Consider the following 19,159-nt stretch of genomic DNA (forward strand, 5'->3'; position numbering starts at 1 on the left):
GAGGTCTGAGGGTCAACAATGTTAACGGCGAGATGCGATGTCCGGCCTGTTCGTTATCACAACCGCATGAGGGTACTCTTTTTTTTGGGGTATTGGTTGTCTCGCTAAATGTACAGTGAGAGTTGATTTGTGGAGGTTGTAGGAGATTTGGTTGTAGATTAGGTCCCGGTTGAACGATCAAGGATTTGGACCGAGCGAGCGACTGGAGACGAAACTCCTGAATAGATGAGGAGGAAGACAAAACAGCTGAGAAGAAGTTCGGCGTGGGGGAGAAAGAATCGATGGAGTTGAAAATTACGGGGTATGGAAAAATACCGTCGATCCTGACGATCGTCTGAACTGTGCAGTACAGCACTTAAGCTTTTGACACTTTTATTTTTGGTGTTAAATGAAGAGCAAAACAATACGATTCGAGTTTCTGTCTCATTTCAAATGCTGACATGACATTTCAATGGTTTATTCCAACGTATTTGCATTCAAAGAGACGGGTTTTCCTGTAAGTTTGGAATAAGATGTTTGTTGCTCTTTCACCCTGATGGGTTTCTACTTGATAAGTTCCAACCAATGAAAATGCATCAGATAAACAGGGTCCCAGAACCCCGTAGAATGATCGGAGGAAGTATTTTATTTTGGTATATGTATTTAATGTATTAATAGTTATTTCGGTATGCACTATATTTGGGATGTCTCACACTTATTTTTCTCTAACAGATGACCAGTTTCGCCACACATATGATCGGAGACTTGATATCCACCGTGCCACCTCTACTAGCCTGTTTACTGGCTTATTATTGATAGTGAGAATGTCGGGCCACTCTTTCTTAGGCCGAGAGAGACCAGTGCGCCTAGTTTCAGACTTTCGTCCATGACATATTGTCAGAGTTTTTGATATGCAGGTCCATTGCAAGGAGGTCAATATTGACGAAAATATCCAGAGTTGACGTGTTCCAACCTGATGTACAAGTATGTAGTACGGAGCACAAAGATGTACCTCTGGTAACAGCTAGAGTGGAGATATCTGTTAACATGAGACTGTATCAAAATTAGAAAAAAAAAAAAAAAAAAAAAAAAAAACCGGTTCTTCTTTCTGATTGTTATGATTTTTTTTTTCTGCTAGGTTGTCCCTTAATATCGTTCAAAATGCTCTCTTGATTTTGCACTTTGTCCGGTAAATATATGGTACTATCAGCTATGGTGGATTCAACCCGAGACACATCCAATAAAGCCGAACCGAATTAATACACTCCCCTAAATCCCCTAATCCTCCTATGGCCGAGGTTCACCTATTCTTAGCGACCGAACTAGTAATTTGAGTATTGCACAATACACATCCACCCCCGACCTCTTATCGATTTGTTGCTTTTTTTCCCTTTGTGATCTTCCATTCTGGGTTTCTAATTTCTGCTTTTGCTTCTGCTGCGATTTCGTGTCTCTCGTTCACCTACTCTCGCCATTTGCAGTTCAACTTCGAATCTTCCCCCCCCCCCCCCCCCCCCCCCCCGGATGTGTGCGATCTCGATCTGTTGCTAGGGGTCTTTATTCCGCCAAGTCTACACATTCCTACTCTTGCTCGTTCATTCCGTCACTGCGAGGCTTCTCAAGCCACTTGCCCCGATATTTGACGTCCGGATTGCCCCTCATACACTCGTTCACATTCTCAGATCTCGACTGAGGGGACCAAAATATGGTCAATACCTTCTCTGGGAGTGGCCCAGCACACGCTCAGTCCTCACTCCCCTCATTGCCCGCCCACCTTCAGTCTGATACACATCTCACGGCCCATCTTGCTAGTCGGTATGAAAATCCCCGATATCGTTCAGGAGTACAATCTCGGTCATAGCTAACCTGTGACTCAGCTTTCATGTGGGATTACCGACTGCTCATCTGTCGTCTCAGGCCCTCATTTCTCTGAATACATATTCATCAGCGACCAAAGGACCTGATGGTGGAAAAGAGGGAAGTGCTGCAGGCGAAGCCGAGGATCTCGCGCGCCGAGCTTTCACTCGTCTCGGTGCGCGCGCTGAGAACCAAGCCGTTGTATTCCTGTAAGCTGAATCAAACCTCTCTATAAGACATGTCTAACATTCGATTAAAGAGGAGAGAGCGGATCTGGAAAGACCACCATCCGATCGCACTTGCTGTCTTCATTCTTATCCTTTTCATCAACCCCGCTCTCCTCTAAACTCTCATATGCCGCCTTTGTCTTTGACACTCTTACAACTACCAAATCCGTCACTACACCTACCGCTTCAAAAGCGGGTCTATTCCTCGAGCTTCAATACGATGGATCATCCTCCGTGAACCCCACCCTGATCGGTGGTAAGATCATTGACTACCGATTGGAGCGTAGCCGTATCTCTTCGGTGCCCACGGGAGAGCGAAGCTTCCATGTGTTGTACTATTTGCTGTCTGGAACAAGTGCGGCAGAAAAGTCACACCTGGGATTTGAGAATAGTATCCATATTCAATCTGGTAGCAGGCTGTCCGGAGGAACTGTCAGCCACAAACGCTGGCGCTATCTTGGTCATCCAACCCAGCTCAAAGTTGGAATCAATGACGCCGAGGGCTTCCAGCATTTCAAGACCGCCCTGCGGAAGTTGGAATTTTCCCGGGGCGAAATCGCCGAGATCTGCCAGATCCTGGCCAGTATCCTTCACATTGGGCAACTCGAATTCGCCACGGGTCAGTCTACCACCACTGGCGCAGAAGAAAGTGGCGGCTATTCTCACGAGGGTGGTGAGCTTGTAACTATGGTAAAGAACAAGGATGTCCTTGACAATGTCGCCGCGTTTTTGGGTCTCAGTGTTGAAGCTCTGGAAAACAGTCTTGGTTACCGGACAAAGACGATCCACCGCGAGCGGGTGACGGTCATGCTTGATCCGAAGGGAGCACGAGAGAATGCCGATGCGTTTGCACGTACTATATATTCTCTGTTAGTGACATACGTCATTGAAAGCGTGAACCAAAGGCTCTGTGCAGCCGAGGACAGTGTCGCCAACACCATCTCCATTGTTGATTTCCCCGGTTTTGCTCAAGCCCCTTCCACAGGGTCTACCCTTGACCAGCTCCTCAGCAACGCCGCAACCGAATCGCTCTACAACTACTGTCTTCAGTCATTCTTCGACCACAAAGCAGACATCTTGGACCGCGAGGAGATCACAGTGGCTGCGACAAGCTATTTCGATAACACGGATACCGTGCGTGGTCTACTGAAACATGGCAACGGTCTGTTGAGCATTTTGGATGACCAAACTCGGCGTGGAAGATCCGATGCACAATTCCTGGACAGCGTGCGAAAGCGCTTCGAGAACAAGAACCCCGCCATCTCTGTTGGTGGTACCAGTGAGTCGGGTGGGTATATGTCCCAGACCCGGAGTGCGTTCACCGTCAAGCATTTCGCCGGCGAGGTGGACTACTCCACCACCGGCCTGCTTGAGGAGAATGGAGAAGTCATCTCGGGAGATTTGATGAACCTGATGCGCTCCACCCGGAGTGACTTTGTGCGTGAATTGTTCCACCAGGAAGCTCTGCAGACCGTATCCCACCCACAAGAAAAGACTGCCATCATGCAGGCTCAGGTGAGCTCAAAGCCTCTGCGGATGCCTAGCATGGCTAGACGCAAGACTGGACCTCCGTCCCGTTTTGCCGCCCCAAGTGCCCACCCCGAAAGTGAGGAAGGTGATGAACACGAAAGCCAAATTGCAGGATCCAAGCGAGCTAGCGGGAGGAAGAGTGGAATGCCTTCCGGCCCGGCCCAGGGAGCTGCCGGCCAGTTCCTTTCTGGCCTGGAAATTGTAAACAAATCCTTGAGTTCCTCGAACCTCAATCCTTATTTCGTCATCTGTCTCAAGCCCAATGATCGTCGCATTGCCAACCAGTTCGACAGCAAGTGTGTACGGATGCAGGTCCAAACATTCGGTATCGCCGAGATCAGCTCGCGGCTGCGGAACGCCGATTACAGTGTTTTCCTTCCGTTCGGAGAGTTCCTTGGTCTGGCTGACATCGGGAATGTTGTGGTGGGAAGCGACCGCGAGAAATCCGAGGTTGTTCTCGACGAAAAGCGATGGCCTGGTAATGAAGCCCGTGTCGGTAGCACCGGTGTTTTCTTGAGCGAACGATGCTGGGCAGATATCGCTAAAGTTGGCGAGCGGGTGGTGCCATCCTATGGAAATACTGGTGCTGATGAAAACGACGGCTTCCAGTCCGCTGGTGGAAACCCGGACGCCAAACTACGACTTCTCAACCCCACCGACCAGTCTCCAGGTGCTTTTATTTATGGAGATGACCCTAAACAAGGCTACTTTGGTAGCCGTGAACTGGATGGACGCTCTGATGCTGGAGGTTCCGCCTTCAACTCTGGCGATATGTTCAAAAATCTTGACACGAAAGAGCAAATGCTTGAGAAAAACAACGAAAAGAAGATGGAGGAGGTCGATGAGGCTCCGACATCTGCCGGTCGTCGTCGTTGGATGTTCCTGGTCTATCTCCTTACATTCTTTATCCCAGATTTTGTGATCCGGTTTATTGGGCGAATGAAACGCAAGGACGTGCGCATTGCGTGGCGTGAAAAGCTCGCCATCAACATGATCATTTGGTTCGCCTGTGCTGTAGCAGTTTTCATGATTGTCGGTTTCCCTGGAGTGGTTTGTCCAACCCAGGATATCTACAACATGGCAGAGCTCAGCGGCAAGAACGGTAAAGGTTCAGAAGAGTCTTATGTTGCCATTCGAGGCGTGGTCTTTAACCTCGGAAATTTCATGCCATCCCACTTCCCTGATATCGTTCCCCAGAAGTCACTTAAGGCCTATGCGGGCACTGATGCTACCAATCTTTTCCCCGTTCAAGTCTCGGCTTTGTGTCAGGGTACGACTGGAAGAGTGGATCCCAGCGTACCATTAGACTATCGATCAAACCTGAATGATTCCGCGACTACAGCCTCCAGCTCCACCTTTGATGTCAATGCCAAGTACCACGATTTCCGCTATTGGACCAACGACTCCCGAGCTGATTGGTTCTATGAGCAAATGGTCATGATGCGCTCGAATTACAAGAAGGGCTACGTTGGTTATACTTCAAAGGCAATGAAGAAGCTGGCGACTGAGGACAACAGGAAAGTTGCAAGTATCCACGGCAAAATCTATGATATGACCTATTACATTGCTGGACCACGAGTACCTCGCCGGCCAGCTGGGAAGAACGCCACCGGCAATGTTGAGACTGATTATATGAGCCCTCTGCTTGTCGATATCTTCCAGGGAAAGCCCGGAGATGATGTGACCAAATATTGGGAGGACTTAAATCTTGACAACGCACTCAGGTCCCGAATGCAGCTTTGCCTTGACAACCTGTTCTTCATTGGTAAGGTCGACACTCGAGACTCAGTTCGCTGTCAGTTTGCGCGATACTTCATTCTCGCAATTTCGATCATGCTTGTCTCCATTATTGGCTTCAAGTTTTTAGCTGCGTTGCAATTTGGAAAAAAGAGCCTTCCGGAGAATTTGGATAAGTTTATCATTTGCCAAGTTCCGGTGTATACCGAAGACGAAGAGTCATTGCGTCGTGCTATGGACTCTATGGCTCGCATGCGCTATGACGACAAGCGCAAACTACTACTCGTCATCTGTGATGGTATGATTATAGGTCAGGGCAACGATCGTCCGACTCCCCGCATCGTCCTTGACATTTTGGGTGTCCCTGAATCTGTGGATCCTGAACCACTCAGCTTTGAGAGTCTGGGCGAGGGTATGAAGCAGCATAACATGGCAAAGCTTTATTCTGGTCTATACGAAGTCCAGGGCCACATCGTTCCTTTCCTGGTCGTTGTCAAAGTTGGCAAACCTTCTGAAGTGTCCCGCCCTGGTAACCGCGGAAAACGTGATTCCCAGATGGTTCTTATGCGCTTCCTCAACCGTGTTCATTACAACCTGCCCATGAGCCCTATGGAGCTTGAGATGCATCATCACATCCGGAACATTATTGGCGTCAACCCGCAATTCTACGAGTATATTCTACAGGTCGACGCTGATACCGTGGTAGCACCCGATGCTGCCACACGTTTTGTTTCGGCATTCCTCTCTGATACGCGTCTCATCGGCTGCTGCGGAGAGACGTCTTTGTCTAACGCCAAGACTTCCATTGTGACAATGATTCAAGTTTATGAATACTACATCTCTCACAACTTGACCAAGGCCTTTGAAAGTTTGTTTGGATCTGTCACCTGCTTGCCCGGTTGTTTCACCATGTATCGTATCCGCACAGCAGAGAACGGAACGCCTCTCTTTGTCAGTAAGGCTGTGGTTGACGCCTACTCCGAAATCCGTGTCGATACCCTCCACATGAAGAATCTGCTGCACCTTGGTGAAGATCGCTACCTGACGACACTGCTTATCAAGCATCACCCGAAGTTCAAGACAAAGTACATCTTCAGATGTCATGCCTGGACAGTTGCACCGGAAAGCTTTACTGTCTTCCTTTCCCAGCGTCGCCGATGGATCAATTCTACAGTTCACAACTTGATGGAGTTGATTCCGCTGCAACAGCTGTGTGGTTTCTGCTGTTTCAGTATGCGTTTTATTGTGCTCATCGACCTGCTCATGACCGTCATTCAGCCAGTCACAGTTGCCTATATCGCTTACCTTATCTGGTGGTGTGTGAGTGAGCCAGATGTGCTCCCCATCACCTCTTTTATTCTTCTTGGTGTCATCTACGGTCTACAGGCCTTGATCTTCCTCGTCAGACGCAAGTGGGAAATGATTGGCTGGATGCTGATCTACCTCCTGGCCATTCCCATTTTCTCCCTTGCTTTGCCACTCTACTCCTTCTGGCATATGGATGACTTCTCCTGGGGTAATACGCGTGTTATCACCGGAGAGAAAGGTCGCAAGGTTGTCATTTCTGACGAGGGCAAATTCGACCCCGACTCCATTCCCAAGAAAATTTGGGAAGACTACCAAGCAGAGCTGTGGGAATCCCAGACTTCGCGCGACGACCGATCTGAATTCTCCGCGCACTCCTACGGCACCAGACTTCCTCCCTTCCCGCAGTCAGAGTATGGGTACCATACTGGCTCGCGCCCGGTCTCACAACTCGACTTACCTCTTGGAGGTGGTGGCACTCGCTACTCGGTCGCCCCGTCTGAAATGATGAGCAACTTTGGCATGGAAGACCTCGGCCATCTACCCTCTGACGATGAGATTCTCGAAGAGATCCGCAAGATTTTGGCGACTGCAGACTTGATGAAGGTCTCGAAGAAGACCGTCAAGCAGGAGCTTGAAAGGCGGTTCGATGTCAACCTGGACGCCAAGCGGCCATACATCAATTCTGGTAAGTCACCATTTATTCGATATTTTAATGGACACAGCTAACAGATATGCAGCCACCGAAGCCATTCTATCGGGAGTTCTTTGAACAATTTATCCGTTACACCGTTCCGCTTTCTATATTTGGTCCTAAGGTGTGGACGGACATACGGTATTCGACCAACATGTGTTATTAATTTTGTTTTTCACCTATGTCTTGATTTTTCTTCTTTTTACAAGCGAACTTATGCATGGATGAGAGCTTTGCGCAGCGATTTCTTTTCGGCCCTTGATTTTGAACATTTCGCCCTCATAAAATTACATATCTGCATCGAAATCGATAATTCCCAGAGGTTGTCTCTGGCGTTTGGCTTGTGATCCATGTGAACAACTTTTGATCCATCGTACTCTGTAGGTTTCCTTGGCTAGCTAAGTGTTAGATTGCAGCCATGGCGCTTAATAATGGTCCTGCAAATTATATAACTGCCTTGGGTATAGCCCGATGCCTAAGATACGATAATGCAGCAATGTGTTACTGATAGAATGTGGAGTCCGTGTAATGGGCCCTGATTCTTATAGGATCTAAGTTTCGTCTACTGACATTGATTATTGAACGAGAACGAGAACAAGTTTCCACAGTACCTTCCGCTACTCAAGAGCCTGCCTAGTTTGCATCCCACAATATATAAGAATTTTACTTCCTTAGCCCCCTTAAAGTATTAATAAGATAAGGAATAAGGTCTAGTTTAATTGATTTAGTACTAAGATTAATCTTAGATATCTCTTATGGAGGATGATCATGGTTGAAAAAACCATATCAAAATATAAATCTTCGACACTCATAGAATCCTCTATATTAATCTTCTGTGTTTATATGTACTCTACCCCTTCGTGGGAGTTTCGCTCCTCCAGTGCCTGAGAGCATAGAGAGTGCTATACTGGGCAGATTTTCGACCAAGGCACACATTCAGGGTGCTAACCTCAGCGGTTTCTCTTACAATCCGAAGGACTTCATCCTGCGTACTAGCAATTTGGTTTGCGTCGCCCTATCAAATATATCAGCTCAGCGCTCTTGATGGTACCATATTGATCCTTACTGCATTGTACTGGGCTCATAGGTCATCGAAATTGGCATCAATGCGGACACGATACGCCTTCTTGCGCTGTTACCTCTCCTGTTTGATCGCAGCGTACGTCGCTTTTTTCTTCTCCGTGTTGTGTTTAGGAGAGGTGCAGGGGGAGGGGGGGTGCATCGGCGGAGGTGGAAAAAAGGATTGGGTGGAGAGTCATCGAGGAATAGTTGTGGGGAGCGTGGGAGGAATCAGGAAAGATGAGTTGGTGTCCTTTTTAGGGGATGCTCAATGTCGTTCACATCCTTCTTGGCCGGACACTTGTCACCCCAGATCTCGAAGAGCTTTCCTCGTGTTTGCCGGACAGTAAATGCAGCCATGAAGATACTCTTCCACTAGTTATTGACTGTATTTGCCATCTCAATCAATTCTCCAAGCCATTCGATCTCCTGTTTTGTAAAGTCCCTTGGCGTGGAATTTGACAAACAACAGAGGTTGTGCTCCTTGAGCTCCCACGCTTCCGGAACCAATGGTCTACTCGGCTCCTCCATAAACATGTCAAATTTCCCGATAACCCGTTTACCGCCCGCAAACTTATTCTCAAATAGCCAGCCATTAAACCACAGAGGGCGGTTCTCGCGGTCCAAATGAAGAAGTTGGGGGGCACAGATCGTGAGGTCGGACTCATGGCCAGGCGCCATTTTGCGTCCTGCTGGTGGGTTCACCGGTGGTGGGGCTACTGCAATTCCATTGACGAAGGTCGGTGTAGGTCGTTGATCAGTGGCGTTGAAGTTGGTTGGGGGTTGGACAACGCCCATGGCTGCAGACGGGCCCGGGTGAAAGGCATAGAAACTATCACCAGCGAGCTCCCATCCAAGCCAAAAGGTTTCCTTATCACCTGTGTAGCTCCGGTGGTTAGCAAATGAAAAAAGGAGCCTGGGAAGACATGTACCGGGGCAAAACGAACCGTAGACCATATCGTAAGTCCCTACAATGTCCGCACCGTTACCATTCCTATCTGGCCCATTCATTCTGCATACGAGTAACAATGCGACAAAGTGCATCCACTTATCCACAACGATAACTCCCGACTCTTGTTCATGTCCACTCTCCCCGCTCCACATTCTGCTCTGTTGCACGGCTTGCGAAATCGGGTTTGGCAAAACCCTCTGCAGCCATTCCCGCTTCCTCTCTGGCGAGATATTTCGGTCCCTGAAGAAAAGGGCGCCCGTGCGCACGTATTCCGGGTCGTCAAACAGTGACTCGGGGTTAACGAAAAACAGCGAGTCGGCGTCGATGAACAGGGCTTCGCGGAAAGACGAGAAGAGAATAGCAAAGGGCTTACCAGCCCATCCGTTGAGCTGCCAACCTTGATCATTAACCAGTTTGGAGAGGTCACGCGTTGTGACGCCTGGTATCGCCTCCAGCTTGATCCGGAAGTCCTCGCTCAGATCGCTTTCACCGAGATACATGACCTCGACCGGAAGATCGCAGCCCAGCAGACGAAAAGAAGGTATGGCAGCCAGTAGAAAAGGCGCCTGACCATTGCCGGCCGTTGTCACGATGCCACGGCCTCCATGGCGCAACGAGGCGCGCATACTCATATGATCTGCAAAGTATGGGCTCGTCCACGGAAACAACAGCGCAGAGAGTTTGGTGACAAATTGGCGATAAGAATCGTATTTGCGGAGCACTTCAGGGTATGTTGACTCGCTGAACTTGTCGCGGATGTAGGGGACGATATCGTTCCGTGCGTAAGTGTGATTATCGTCGCTGTTGACGAGGTGTACATTCTCCCAAGTCTCGAAGAACTCTTTATATACGCGTGTACGCAGGCCAAGCTCGTGTAGCCTCGCCTCGCCTGTGCTGACTACTGGCCGTAGGAATTCTTGGACGTATAGCTCGTTAGGAACTGTCGATAGGAGGTAGTCAAGAGCGGCCTCAACGAGATCGGGTTCCATATCCTTTAAGAGATCAGGCTCTAGGTCGTTTGAATTCGTGTGGTTGATATCTTCGACGATATTTGAAATTGATTGTGATGACCCTTGGTCTACATTTTCCTCCAACCCTGCTGGAGTTTCTCCAATTAACTGTTCATCAGGGGTATCTGGCGTTGAATCATGTTCCAATGATTCCACAATCCTGATATCCGTGGGCCAAATTCGCCAAACTTTGTCCGTGACCAAGCTGGAAGTCAATTGCTGACTCGCGTCTGGAGCTGGCGACCTAAGGAACAGAAATGATATTACCAACCACGCAACTACTACCGCAATAATGAGGCGAGTGGTTCGCAAAAGCATGCTTTTTCGTCGTGTTTTGGCTTTTGACCATGAATCTAACGGACGGCCTTCTTTGGGTGGAACTGAGTGTGGGAGCATGACAGAAGTTTAAAGGAGAATACACGGGCTCTTCCATTTACAAAGGGAATGTTCAAAAGGACCCGTGGACAAAGACAAAAAAAAAAAAATGCGCGTCCTATCCCATTTGTAGTTAGCGTTGTCATTTGGGGCCTAGACCTTTGACCTTTTTGGGGTTTGTTTCAACTTCTAGCCATATTCTGATAGGGGAATAGTATTAATATATTTTCTTGGCCCCCAACCAGCCCGCCTGGTTAGTTAACTCCCGCTTTGAATACGATTTTAGGTTCCAACCCCTTTGACCAGTCAGCTTCCAGGTTACCGAAAGAGAATACTAGAATTATGGGAACAAAAGTTGCTTCCAAGGCTCTGTACATAGCCATGTAAATAGGTAACATTCCAAGTGGAATTTTCGGAACATTTCTCACGGGACGGGCCGGTCTGTGTTCCACACTTCAGCCCGTGGATTTTCATGGTTCGAGGCCTAGAATGAGAGCTTCGAGCATTCATGGAAACTTCAATTCTTGTAGGTAAATATGTATCTTTATAGTTGTACACTAGGTGTAGATGGAATGCGAGCACTGACTCTGTAATATTCTTCAGCTTGTGCTCATAGATAGCATTCCATCCACAGTAGCTTTTTACCCCCTTGAGCGAGGCTTATACATTGAGACACGGAGAAATGGTTTATAGAGCAGACGCCAAAATTGGTTTTCAATTTTTCAATCCGTTGCTGATCTCAGCAAGAGCGGGTCCGGGGGTAAACGCCACGGTCTCAGCTCAGCCGCAACCACTTCGAAACCGGAGACCAGGCATTAATAATTGACATAAGTAGTTTGCAGGCAGTTTAATCCACAGCCGAGGTTTGTCTTGGCTGATCACCCTATTTCGCGCATGATCTGCAATTCACCGAACGTCATCGTGCTGATCACGTATCCGATACGAGAAATATGACCTTTGGGGCAAATCAATGAGTTATTGAAGGTCTTAATTGGCCACTTTGACTACTTTTGCTAGATACCCCAGGAATATAGTTCCCACCGACTATGAAACTAGTCCTAATCGGGTAGTGTCGGTGGGATCTATATTCTCAGGTCTCTTTGCCTTGAGCCTCGTCTTCGAATACTACATAGCGAATGCTAGTCCTTCAGCCCGAGATCAGATAACATAGCTGATCCTGGAATAAATATTATGTCGCCAGTTACTGATTTCTCGCAAAGACATTCTTCTCGTTTTGAATCATTGCCGTGCACATCTCGCTATCATGTGAAAGGCGGGTCTGATCGACATGGGGTATCAAACCCGTCGCGGCGACTAGTTATGAAATTGCTTCCCTCGATCTTGAAAGCTGATTTAATTTCTTCTCTACTCCTACCTCCACACGCTGCAGCATGGGAAGCAGTTGTCATACTGCTATCTACTGGACTTTCACCGTCCACGACTATTTTGGCACTCGTCAACATTTGCACCCATCATGTCAAAATCCGACATCTCAAGTAACTCTGAAGCGGACGAGGTGCTACCGGCCCCGGCAAAGCCAACCTTATGGGACCGATTCAAGGCACATATGAAGAGGCTCTGGTGGGCTTATTCGATCGCATTCTGCATCTCTGTCCTAATCATTATTCTCCCACTGTGAGCTGCAACATGGAATATTATAGCTGTTTATACTAATTATCTCTCAGCTTTTATGTCGGGATTCCTAATTTCGCGAACGATTATATCAACAAGTACGAGTATGACTACGATGGTCTCGAGATTACCAACCCCCGGCCAGCCGCCTTTCATGTTAAACAAAAGCAAACCCTTCAAATGGGAGGTGGGTTTAGTGGTAGTGGCCATATGAACGCATTCAATGCCACATGTCGTCTCAAAGACACCCATGAGCTCTTTGCGGTCTTCCCAGTGCCCAGCATTGCATTTGGCAATGGCGCTACCCTCGAAATAGACCAAGATTTGGATTTGTCGTGTGTCGACTGTCTGTCACGATTGGCGTCTGCAGCTGGGTCTAACAAAAGCTCTTCCATTTTGATCGAGGGTTCACCGGATTTGAGTTTTGGAGCACTGCCGACTGCTCATTTGAACATCCATAAAATAATGAACGTGGGCGGTGAGTATAGGTTTTCGATTACATTCCTATGAAACAAGCTGACAACCTTAGGTTATAATGTCACAGGTGATACATACGATAATAAATTGGGCCGCTGAAAACACACTTTGCTAAAAAAATTCGCAGACTTCATCAATACCGAAGGCGCATTCAACGTCACCAGTATAGACCTCCTGGACCCCCCAGTTGATGGATATAATTTCAATGCCACAATCTCCGTGCACAATCCGACTCCTTTCATTGTTGAGATGGTATATCAATACATCCCATACCCTGAGATAGAAGTATGTGCTAACGAATTTAGGGACATGTGACTTTCAATCTCACTATGGGTGGCTCGGAATTGGGATGGGTCGATGTACCCTATTTATTTCTGCAAAAGACTATCAGCAGCGCTGTGGTCCTCGGTTCAGTTGATAAAGAAAGGTTGATTCACGAGGCCATTTCGGGTGACGATGACATTGGCACCGTGACTATCGAGGTTCATGGAAGAAGCTGTTCTTTCAAGGGTGTCGATATTCCTTACTTCACAGCGGCTATCAAGGCTGTGTCTGCGTCGGCAAGAATTGATCTATTAAAATACGCATCAAGTTTATTTTCTTGATGTAGTATAACTATGATCGAGAGTACTACACGGTAATCATGCTATGAGCCTAGACTATACAATTACATGGAACTACATAGGAGTTGTTCAAATATATATATCGAAAATAGGACATTTCCCCCACAAGTGACAGAATTATAGATTCTACTCAGTTGTAAGAAGGCTAGAAATTAGTAAGATTAGGAAAACTATGTGCCGATTCTCCGCTTCCCTCAAAAGATTCCGCCCAAATATGTGCACAGAACAACAGGAATCATGAAAGTCAAAGCCCCAAAAATAAGCATATTTCTCACTGCCCGTTTATGATGAGCCTCCATTATCTTGGCAATTCGTTCTGCCCATGCCTTTGGAGGATTGCCATTGGGGAACGGCATGTCAGGCACTGGCTTGTTCAGGAACCGACAAAGAGGTTCCCAGCCATCTTCAACAGACCACTCGAGAAGTCGATCCTCCGGCAAACCTAAACCTCTAACCATCGTAACATGCTGCTCATAGACCCACTTCCCGTTCGACTGGAAACTTCCTCTGAAGAATCGTGGCATCATAGTCCTCGACATTGTCTGGCGAATCCAAAATAGATCTGCGCTGAACCAAGATTTGCACCAGTCCCAATCAATAGGGTTTTTGTCAAAATATCCCATTGTGTTTTGCATGCTACGGTACCAGCTGTCAAGATCCTGGCGGACATTAAGGATGATCTTTGCGTTGGGGTAGGCTTCGATGAGTTCGGGGGCGAACTCAGCTGCGAATAAATCGCTGACACCCACACTGTTCAGTAGAATTGAGTCGAAATCTTTCACCGTCAATTTGTTGATTTTGTCGGCTTCTGGGGCTGTGGTGTATTTCTTTTGCAAAAGCCGGTATATCCCTTCCAGGGATGAAGGGGGGAGGATTGTGTCAAACCCGTGATGGGTATGGTTAAATCCGAGAAAATGCAATGCTTCGCGGAGACTGTCGGTTCCGCTTCGTGAGATCCCGACGGCCAGCACTTGCATGGGCTCTTTGCGTATACCGCTAGTCGGAGGCGGGAGCCCATAGATTGAATGAAGGATCCGGTCGGTCAGGTTCATTTTCAGATGGTTCACAACCAGGTAGGTTTGGTCAAAAAAGATAGCCGCAAACAAAGGCTCAAGGTATGTCTTATATCGACGTTGCTGATGTGAGCCGCAACAAGAAGCCTATTTCGGGTTAGCGGTATGCGCCGAGTCTCGATGACGCGGTCTTCTCCAGGTTCTTCAATTTGATTTGGGCAGTTCTCAGCCTTGGATGCCAGCCTTTCTTTTATTTCAAGGTGTACATGCTCGGTTATATAATTCTTTTCTCGTCCAATACATTTGCTCACTTTCGAAGCCGCAAGTTGCCCTCGAAAGTGGTAACAATGCCCCGATATTTTAGTTCTGTTCTCAAATGCCGACGAACAAGAGTATTGAGAGATTTCATTCTCCCGCTGAATAATACCAGGGTCTTCGAGTCGCTTAGCTAGGGAGATGTTATCTTCGTCGCTGCTACTATCGTTTGGAACGCGGCTGCCGAAGCTACATGCACCCACACAGCAATCCTTCCTCAGCGTGGAACCATACAATATTTTGATGTACCTAGTGCACTATGGTATGCCAAAGAATTAAACAATCCCTTTCACTGACCAGTGGTACAGTTGTCATTACCAATTCATTATCAAGTCTACCTAGGTATCCCTGCTCGAACCACAAAGAATGAACGGGCCCCCCTGAAAGAGGTAGAGAAAACAATTGAAGTCTTTGTAACTCGCATTGTTTCGTGTATGACATTTCCTTTGATTCCAATAGTAAGGTTCCCCTCGATGGAAATTTCATAAATAAACATCCCACCTCCTTATTAAAAATCGTGCATCTGCATCAACTATATCTTCAATAGTATTACCAGCTAACTTGAAAGAGGTCCCCCCTCCTCAGTTTTGCTTTAACTTACCAATTTATATATATGTTTTCCCTGACAGGAAACCCTGAGCTCCAGTTTCTGCGCACACGCAATCGATTCAAGGCTGAGCTACAGCTCGAGATTGATGCTATTAGAACGCGCAAGGGGGCTTCGCCTCTTCGTCTGGCACTGGCAGTTGACAACCTCACCGATCTTATTGACGAGGTACGTGTAGTTGAACGGGCTAGTGCCGCTATGTGTAGGGAGATGCCGAGATGTCTTACCGTGCTTGATGGACGCGGTTATTACGGGCACAATGGTGCATTTCTAGAAAAGACTCGCAAGCTTGAGAGCCGGTTGATTATGATTAAGGATAACCTCATGCGCCTACATTCCGATCGGCATTGGATTTCTCGCCAGATCGAGGCTGTGAACATATATTCAGATCTTTAGATATATGTATGCCAATTTATTCGCTCAGAAAAATACTTGAATGCGCTGGAATTCTTCGTAGTATTGTATTTAATAGTAGTAGCTGTAGCTCCTAGGACAGGAAGCTGCTTGACACTCACAGATATCTCAGGTGTAACTTTTGCTTAAGTAAACTCGTGCCCAAGCTGGTTGCTAGTATTCCAACCTGTCGGGCGGGTATATATACCGAAGAGAATGCTAAGAAATGTTAGAGCCGACAACCTGAACTGTACTACGTCCCCTTGATCTCTCCAGCTTGACAAGGACGACCCCCGGTAGTAAGACCCATAGCGTCGGTAGAGTAGCCGTTTTTTATGTCTCAACTAGGAAACCGCCCCATTATTGAATGTCAATGGCAGGAATTTGCGGCACTGAAGATCAACACAAAACGCTTAGATATACCTATGCTTCTAGACAGCTCGGCTATTTACCCGGCACAAATGATAATGGAGTGTAATATACATCAGGTTTTTTCAAGCGTATACGTCTGATCCACTGAGGTGGCTGAATACTTGCACTAAATTTACGTACCATTATACTGGAGATTACATTGCGCTAATGTGAGCTGTTCCCAAAAAAATGCACTATCAATTGTTTTTTTCAGCAAAGCTGGAGCCCAGTGATCACGTCAAGGCAGTGAGTCTTCAATTATCTGCAACTCAAAGTCTCAGACGTTAATGGCGCTTTTCAGACCCCTGTCCAGCCTTCCGCGACCCTTCCGAGGTTGGCTCCAATCGCATCCAAGGATTCGTCAGTGTGGGGAAGCCCCCACGGGGAAGCATTTGCGCTAATCCTGTTTCGTACCACGGGTGAACGTTACTAGCGGCCCCGGGGTGTATTAAACCGAACAGCCAAGGATTTTCGGACAAGAGCGAACCGACATGCAATGGGGTTGAAATGGTTGAAAGCATGGAGAAAAAGACTTTGGGCCCCGGATCCCAACCTCTCTCCAGTTTCCCCGTTGATCTAAGCACAGTATGGTCCTACGCGGAAAATACCTACACTGGGCTGTGACGGCTGCGAGCTGTCAAGCCTTTCTTCTCCTGGGATATGACCAGGGTGTGATGAGCGGCCTGATTGGCGCGAACAACCAATTCGGACAAACATTCAACAATCCCGACAGCACGATGCAGGGTCTCCTTACTTCCATCTACGATATCGGCTGTGCAGTAGGCTGCCTCCTCAGTCTGGTCATTGGCCACAGATACGGTCGCCGCAAGATGATTATCGCAGGTGGTTCAATCATGATCATAGGAACAATCATCCTTGGCAGTTCCTATACCGTTCCTCAATTCCTCGTCGGCCGAATTGTCACCGGCCTTGGCAATGGCATCAACAGCAGTACCGTTCCAGCATACCAATCTGAGTTAGCTCGTCCAGATCAGCGTGGCATGTTGCTCTCTGCCCAAGGAACTGTTACAATTCTCGGTCTCTGCATCGCATACTGGCTGGACTATGGACTCAGCTTTGTCGACACACCCGTTCAGTGGCGGTTCCCAATCAGCTTCCAGGCTTTCTTTGCCGTCTGCTTGGTTTTGCAGATGATTCCCCTACCTGATTCCCCCCGCTGGCTCTGTGAACAAGATCGCAGTGACGAGGCAGCGTCGGTCCTGGCACGTCTACAACTAGATCAGCCCGCTGATGAGTCGGATCCTGAGGTTGTTCTTCTACGTCACCAAATTGTATCGTCTATCGAGATTGAGTCTGCTGGCGGACCTTTCAAGTACAAGGAGCTCTGGTCGGGTGGCCCGATGGGGAATCTTCGACGCATGATCTTGGCTGCTGTTATCAATATTCAGCAGCAATTTACAGGTGAGCAATACCCGTTCAGGTGCTATGGAGGATTGATGTATTGACATATTATAGGCTCTAACATGATCAACTACTATGCCCCCATTGTCTATCAGGTATGCTCCTATGGCCATGTCCAGCCGAACAGGTCAACTAATATCAGTTACAAAACAGAATGCTATGAATCTATCTCGCAACCTATCCTTGGTTCTCGGCGGCTGCACCTCTCTCGCTTACCTTGTTGGCTCTGTTATCCCCTTGTGGAGTATGGATAAATTTGGCCGACGTGTTTCACTCATGGTCTCCGCCGCCGGTCTCTGTTTCTGCTTCGTGATGGCTGCTATTCTATTGTCGATTGGCACTCAGTCATGTGCATATGCAGCTACCGTGTTTGTGTTTATATTCCAGTTGTTCCTTGGCATTGGTTATCTGCCAGTTCCCTGGTGGGCTTTTCCTATCTTGTTTGTGTTTGTGTACCACTGCTAATAATTATCAGGTTCTATCCTTCTGAAATCTCGACTACTCGCATCCGAGCTAGAGCTCAGGCTTTTGGTGGCTTCGTCAATTGGATTTGTGTTTGTAGGTTGATTGGTCCCAATAGGATATAAGTGATTTCGCTAACCCTCGCAGTCATTGTCGTCCAAATTACACCAACAGCAATTGACAATATTGGATGGAAAACTTTTATCATCTTCGCTTGCTTCTGTTTTGCCTGGGTACGTCCCCGATCCTGAACTTAATTTTCGTGTTTTATGATACTGACTGAACCAAGATTCCAATGGTCTTCTTCTTCTTCCCCGAGACCAAGGGATTAGAACTGGAGGATGTTGATCACCTCTTCTCGAGAGGCGGAATTACTGGAGGTGTTTGGGAAACCAGAGGTTATCCCGTCTACCCTGGGCACCACCGAACTTTGAACACCGAGAGTAGTGAAAAGCAAATGGGTGAGACTGCACACATCGAGGTATAAGACTGAAGTTCGACAATCTACGTCCTCGGCTTATTTATGTCTCCGCTTTATGTTTACATGTTTTTAGAATTTATTAGAATTGGAATTAGAATTAGGATTAGAATTTACAAGTGCCTCTTCACTCTCTTCTTCGTAGTGACCACTTGGGACTAGGATTATCTAGACCTTAAATTAGTTTGCTATGAAATCAATTCTCATCATTTTCATGCTGCTCAATGCCATGAAACCAAACTTATATCTTCATCATTTCAATGTCGAAGTCGTAAATACTTCTCAGCGCTAGCTACGTTGGGGCCAAATAGTTCTTCTGCCCTTTGTATTTCTTCACTGTTTTGCTTTACTTGCCCACAAGTGGCGAAAGTCTAGAAACAGAAGAAGCAATAGGAGCAGAAGGTATTGTGTCTCATAGGTTATACTTGTAATAGCAAAACCCTTGACATCAAAGCTAGATACTATAACCTACGGCTAATCTTGTTTGATTGGGATGGAATATTTCCAGGTATATCAATGATCAAGAGCATAGGAGGCAAATAGTCCAATGTCTATTCAGCCCACTCCGGTCATAGATGCAATGGAAGTTTTGTTATATGGC

General features: G+C 47.3%; 6 protein-coding genes across 6 annotated transcripts; 4 read left to right on the plus strand and 2 right to left on the minus strand.

The window, feature by feature from the left end:
* Window positions 1-1,684: 1,684 nt before the first annotated feature.
* On the plus strand, window positions 1,685-7,426 carry chsE (chitin synthase class Va; the record flags this gene model as incomplete). Its single annotated transcript, XM_057225819.1, has 4 exons — window positions 1,685-1,794; window positions 1,857-2,045; window positions 2,096-7,323; window positions 7,376-7,426. 4 exons carry the CDS (start codon window positions 1,685-1,687, stop codon window positions 7,405-7,407), a joined length of 5,559 nt encoding a protein of 1,852 aa, XP_057089835.1. The 3' UTR covers window positions 7,408-7,426.
* A 1,337-nt stretch (window positions 7,427-8,763) lies between these two features.
* N7447_001544 (alpha-mannosyltransferase) lies at window positions 8,764-10,746 on the minus strand (the record flags this gene model as incomplete). The annotated part of the gene is made up of 2 exons (XM_057225820.1): window positions 8,764-9,266; window positions 9,336-10,746. The coding sequence occupies 2 exons, from the start codon at window positions 10,744-10,746 to the stop codon at window positions 8,764-8,766; spliced, it is 1,914 nt and encodes a 637-aa protein (XP_057089836.1).
* A 1,453-nt stretch (window positions 10,747-12,199) lies between these two features.
* Window positions 12,200-13,439, plus strand: N7447_001545 (DUF3712 domain-containing protein; the record flags this gene model as incomplete). The annotated part of the gene is made up of 5 exons (XM_057225821.1): window positions 12,200-12,360; window positions 12,411-12,835; window positions 12,887-12,901; window positions 12,962-13,086; window positions 13,140-13,439. The coding sequence occupies 5 exons, from the start codon at window positions 12,200-12,202 to the stop codon at window positions 13,437-13,439; spliced, it is 1,026 nt and encodes a 341-aa protein (XP_057089837.1).
* Window positions 13,440-13,651: 212 nt separating this feature from the next.
* On the minus strand, window positions 13,652-14,509 carry N7447_001546 (sulfotransferase family protein; the record flags this gene model as incomplete). Its single annotated transcript, XM_057225822.1, has 1 exon — window positions 13,652-14,509. One exon carries the CDS (start codon window positions 14,507-14,509, stop codon window positions 13,652-13,654), a length of 858 nt encoding a protein of 285 aa, XP_057089838.1.
* Window positions 14,510-15,398: 889 nt separating this feature from the next.
* N7447_001547 (uncharacterized protein) lies at window positions 15,399-15,788 on the plus strand (the record flags this gene model as incomplete). The annotated part of the gene is made up of 1 exon (XM_057225823.1): window positions 15,399-15,788. One exon carries the CDS (start codon window positions 15,399-15,401, stop codon window positions 15,786-15,788), a length of 390 nt encoding a protein of 129 aa, XP_057089839.1.
* Window positions 15,789-16,783: 995 nt separating this feature from the next.
* On the plus strand, window positions 16,784-18,567 carry N7447_001548 (sugar porter family MFS transporter; the record flags this gene model as incomplete). Its single annotated transcript, XM_057225824.1, has 6 exons — window positions 16,784-17,618; window positions 17,673-17,713; window positions 17,772-18,040; window positions 18,094-18,176; window positions 18,228-18,313; window positions 18,370-18,567. The coding sequence occupies 6 exons, from the start codon at window positions 16,784-16,786 to the stop codon at window positions 18,565-18,567; spliced, it is 1,512 nt and encodes a 503-aa protein (XP_057089840.1).
* Between the last annotated feature and the right edge of the window lie 592 nt (window positions 18,568-19,159).

Source organism: Penicillium robsamsonii (assembly GCF_028829455.1).
Source record: "Penicillium robsamsonii strain IBT 29466 chromosome Unknown utg000001l_segment0_segment0, whole genome shotgun sequence".
NCBI classification, from domain to species: Eukaryota; Fungi; Ascomycota; class Eurotiomycetes; order Eurotiales; family Aspergillaceae; genus Penicillium; species Penicillium robsamsonii.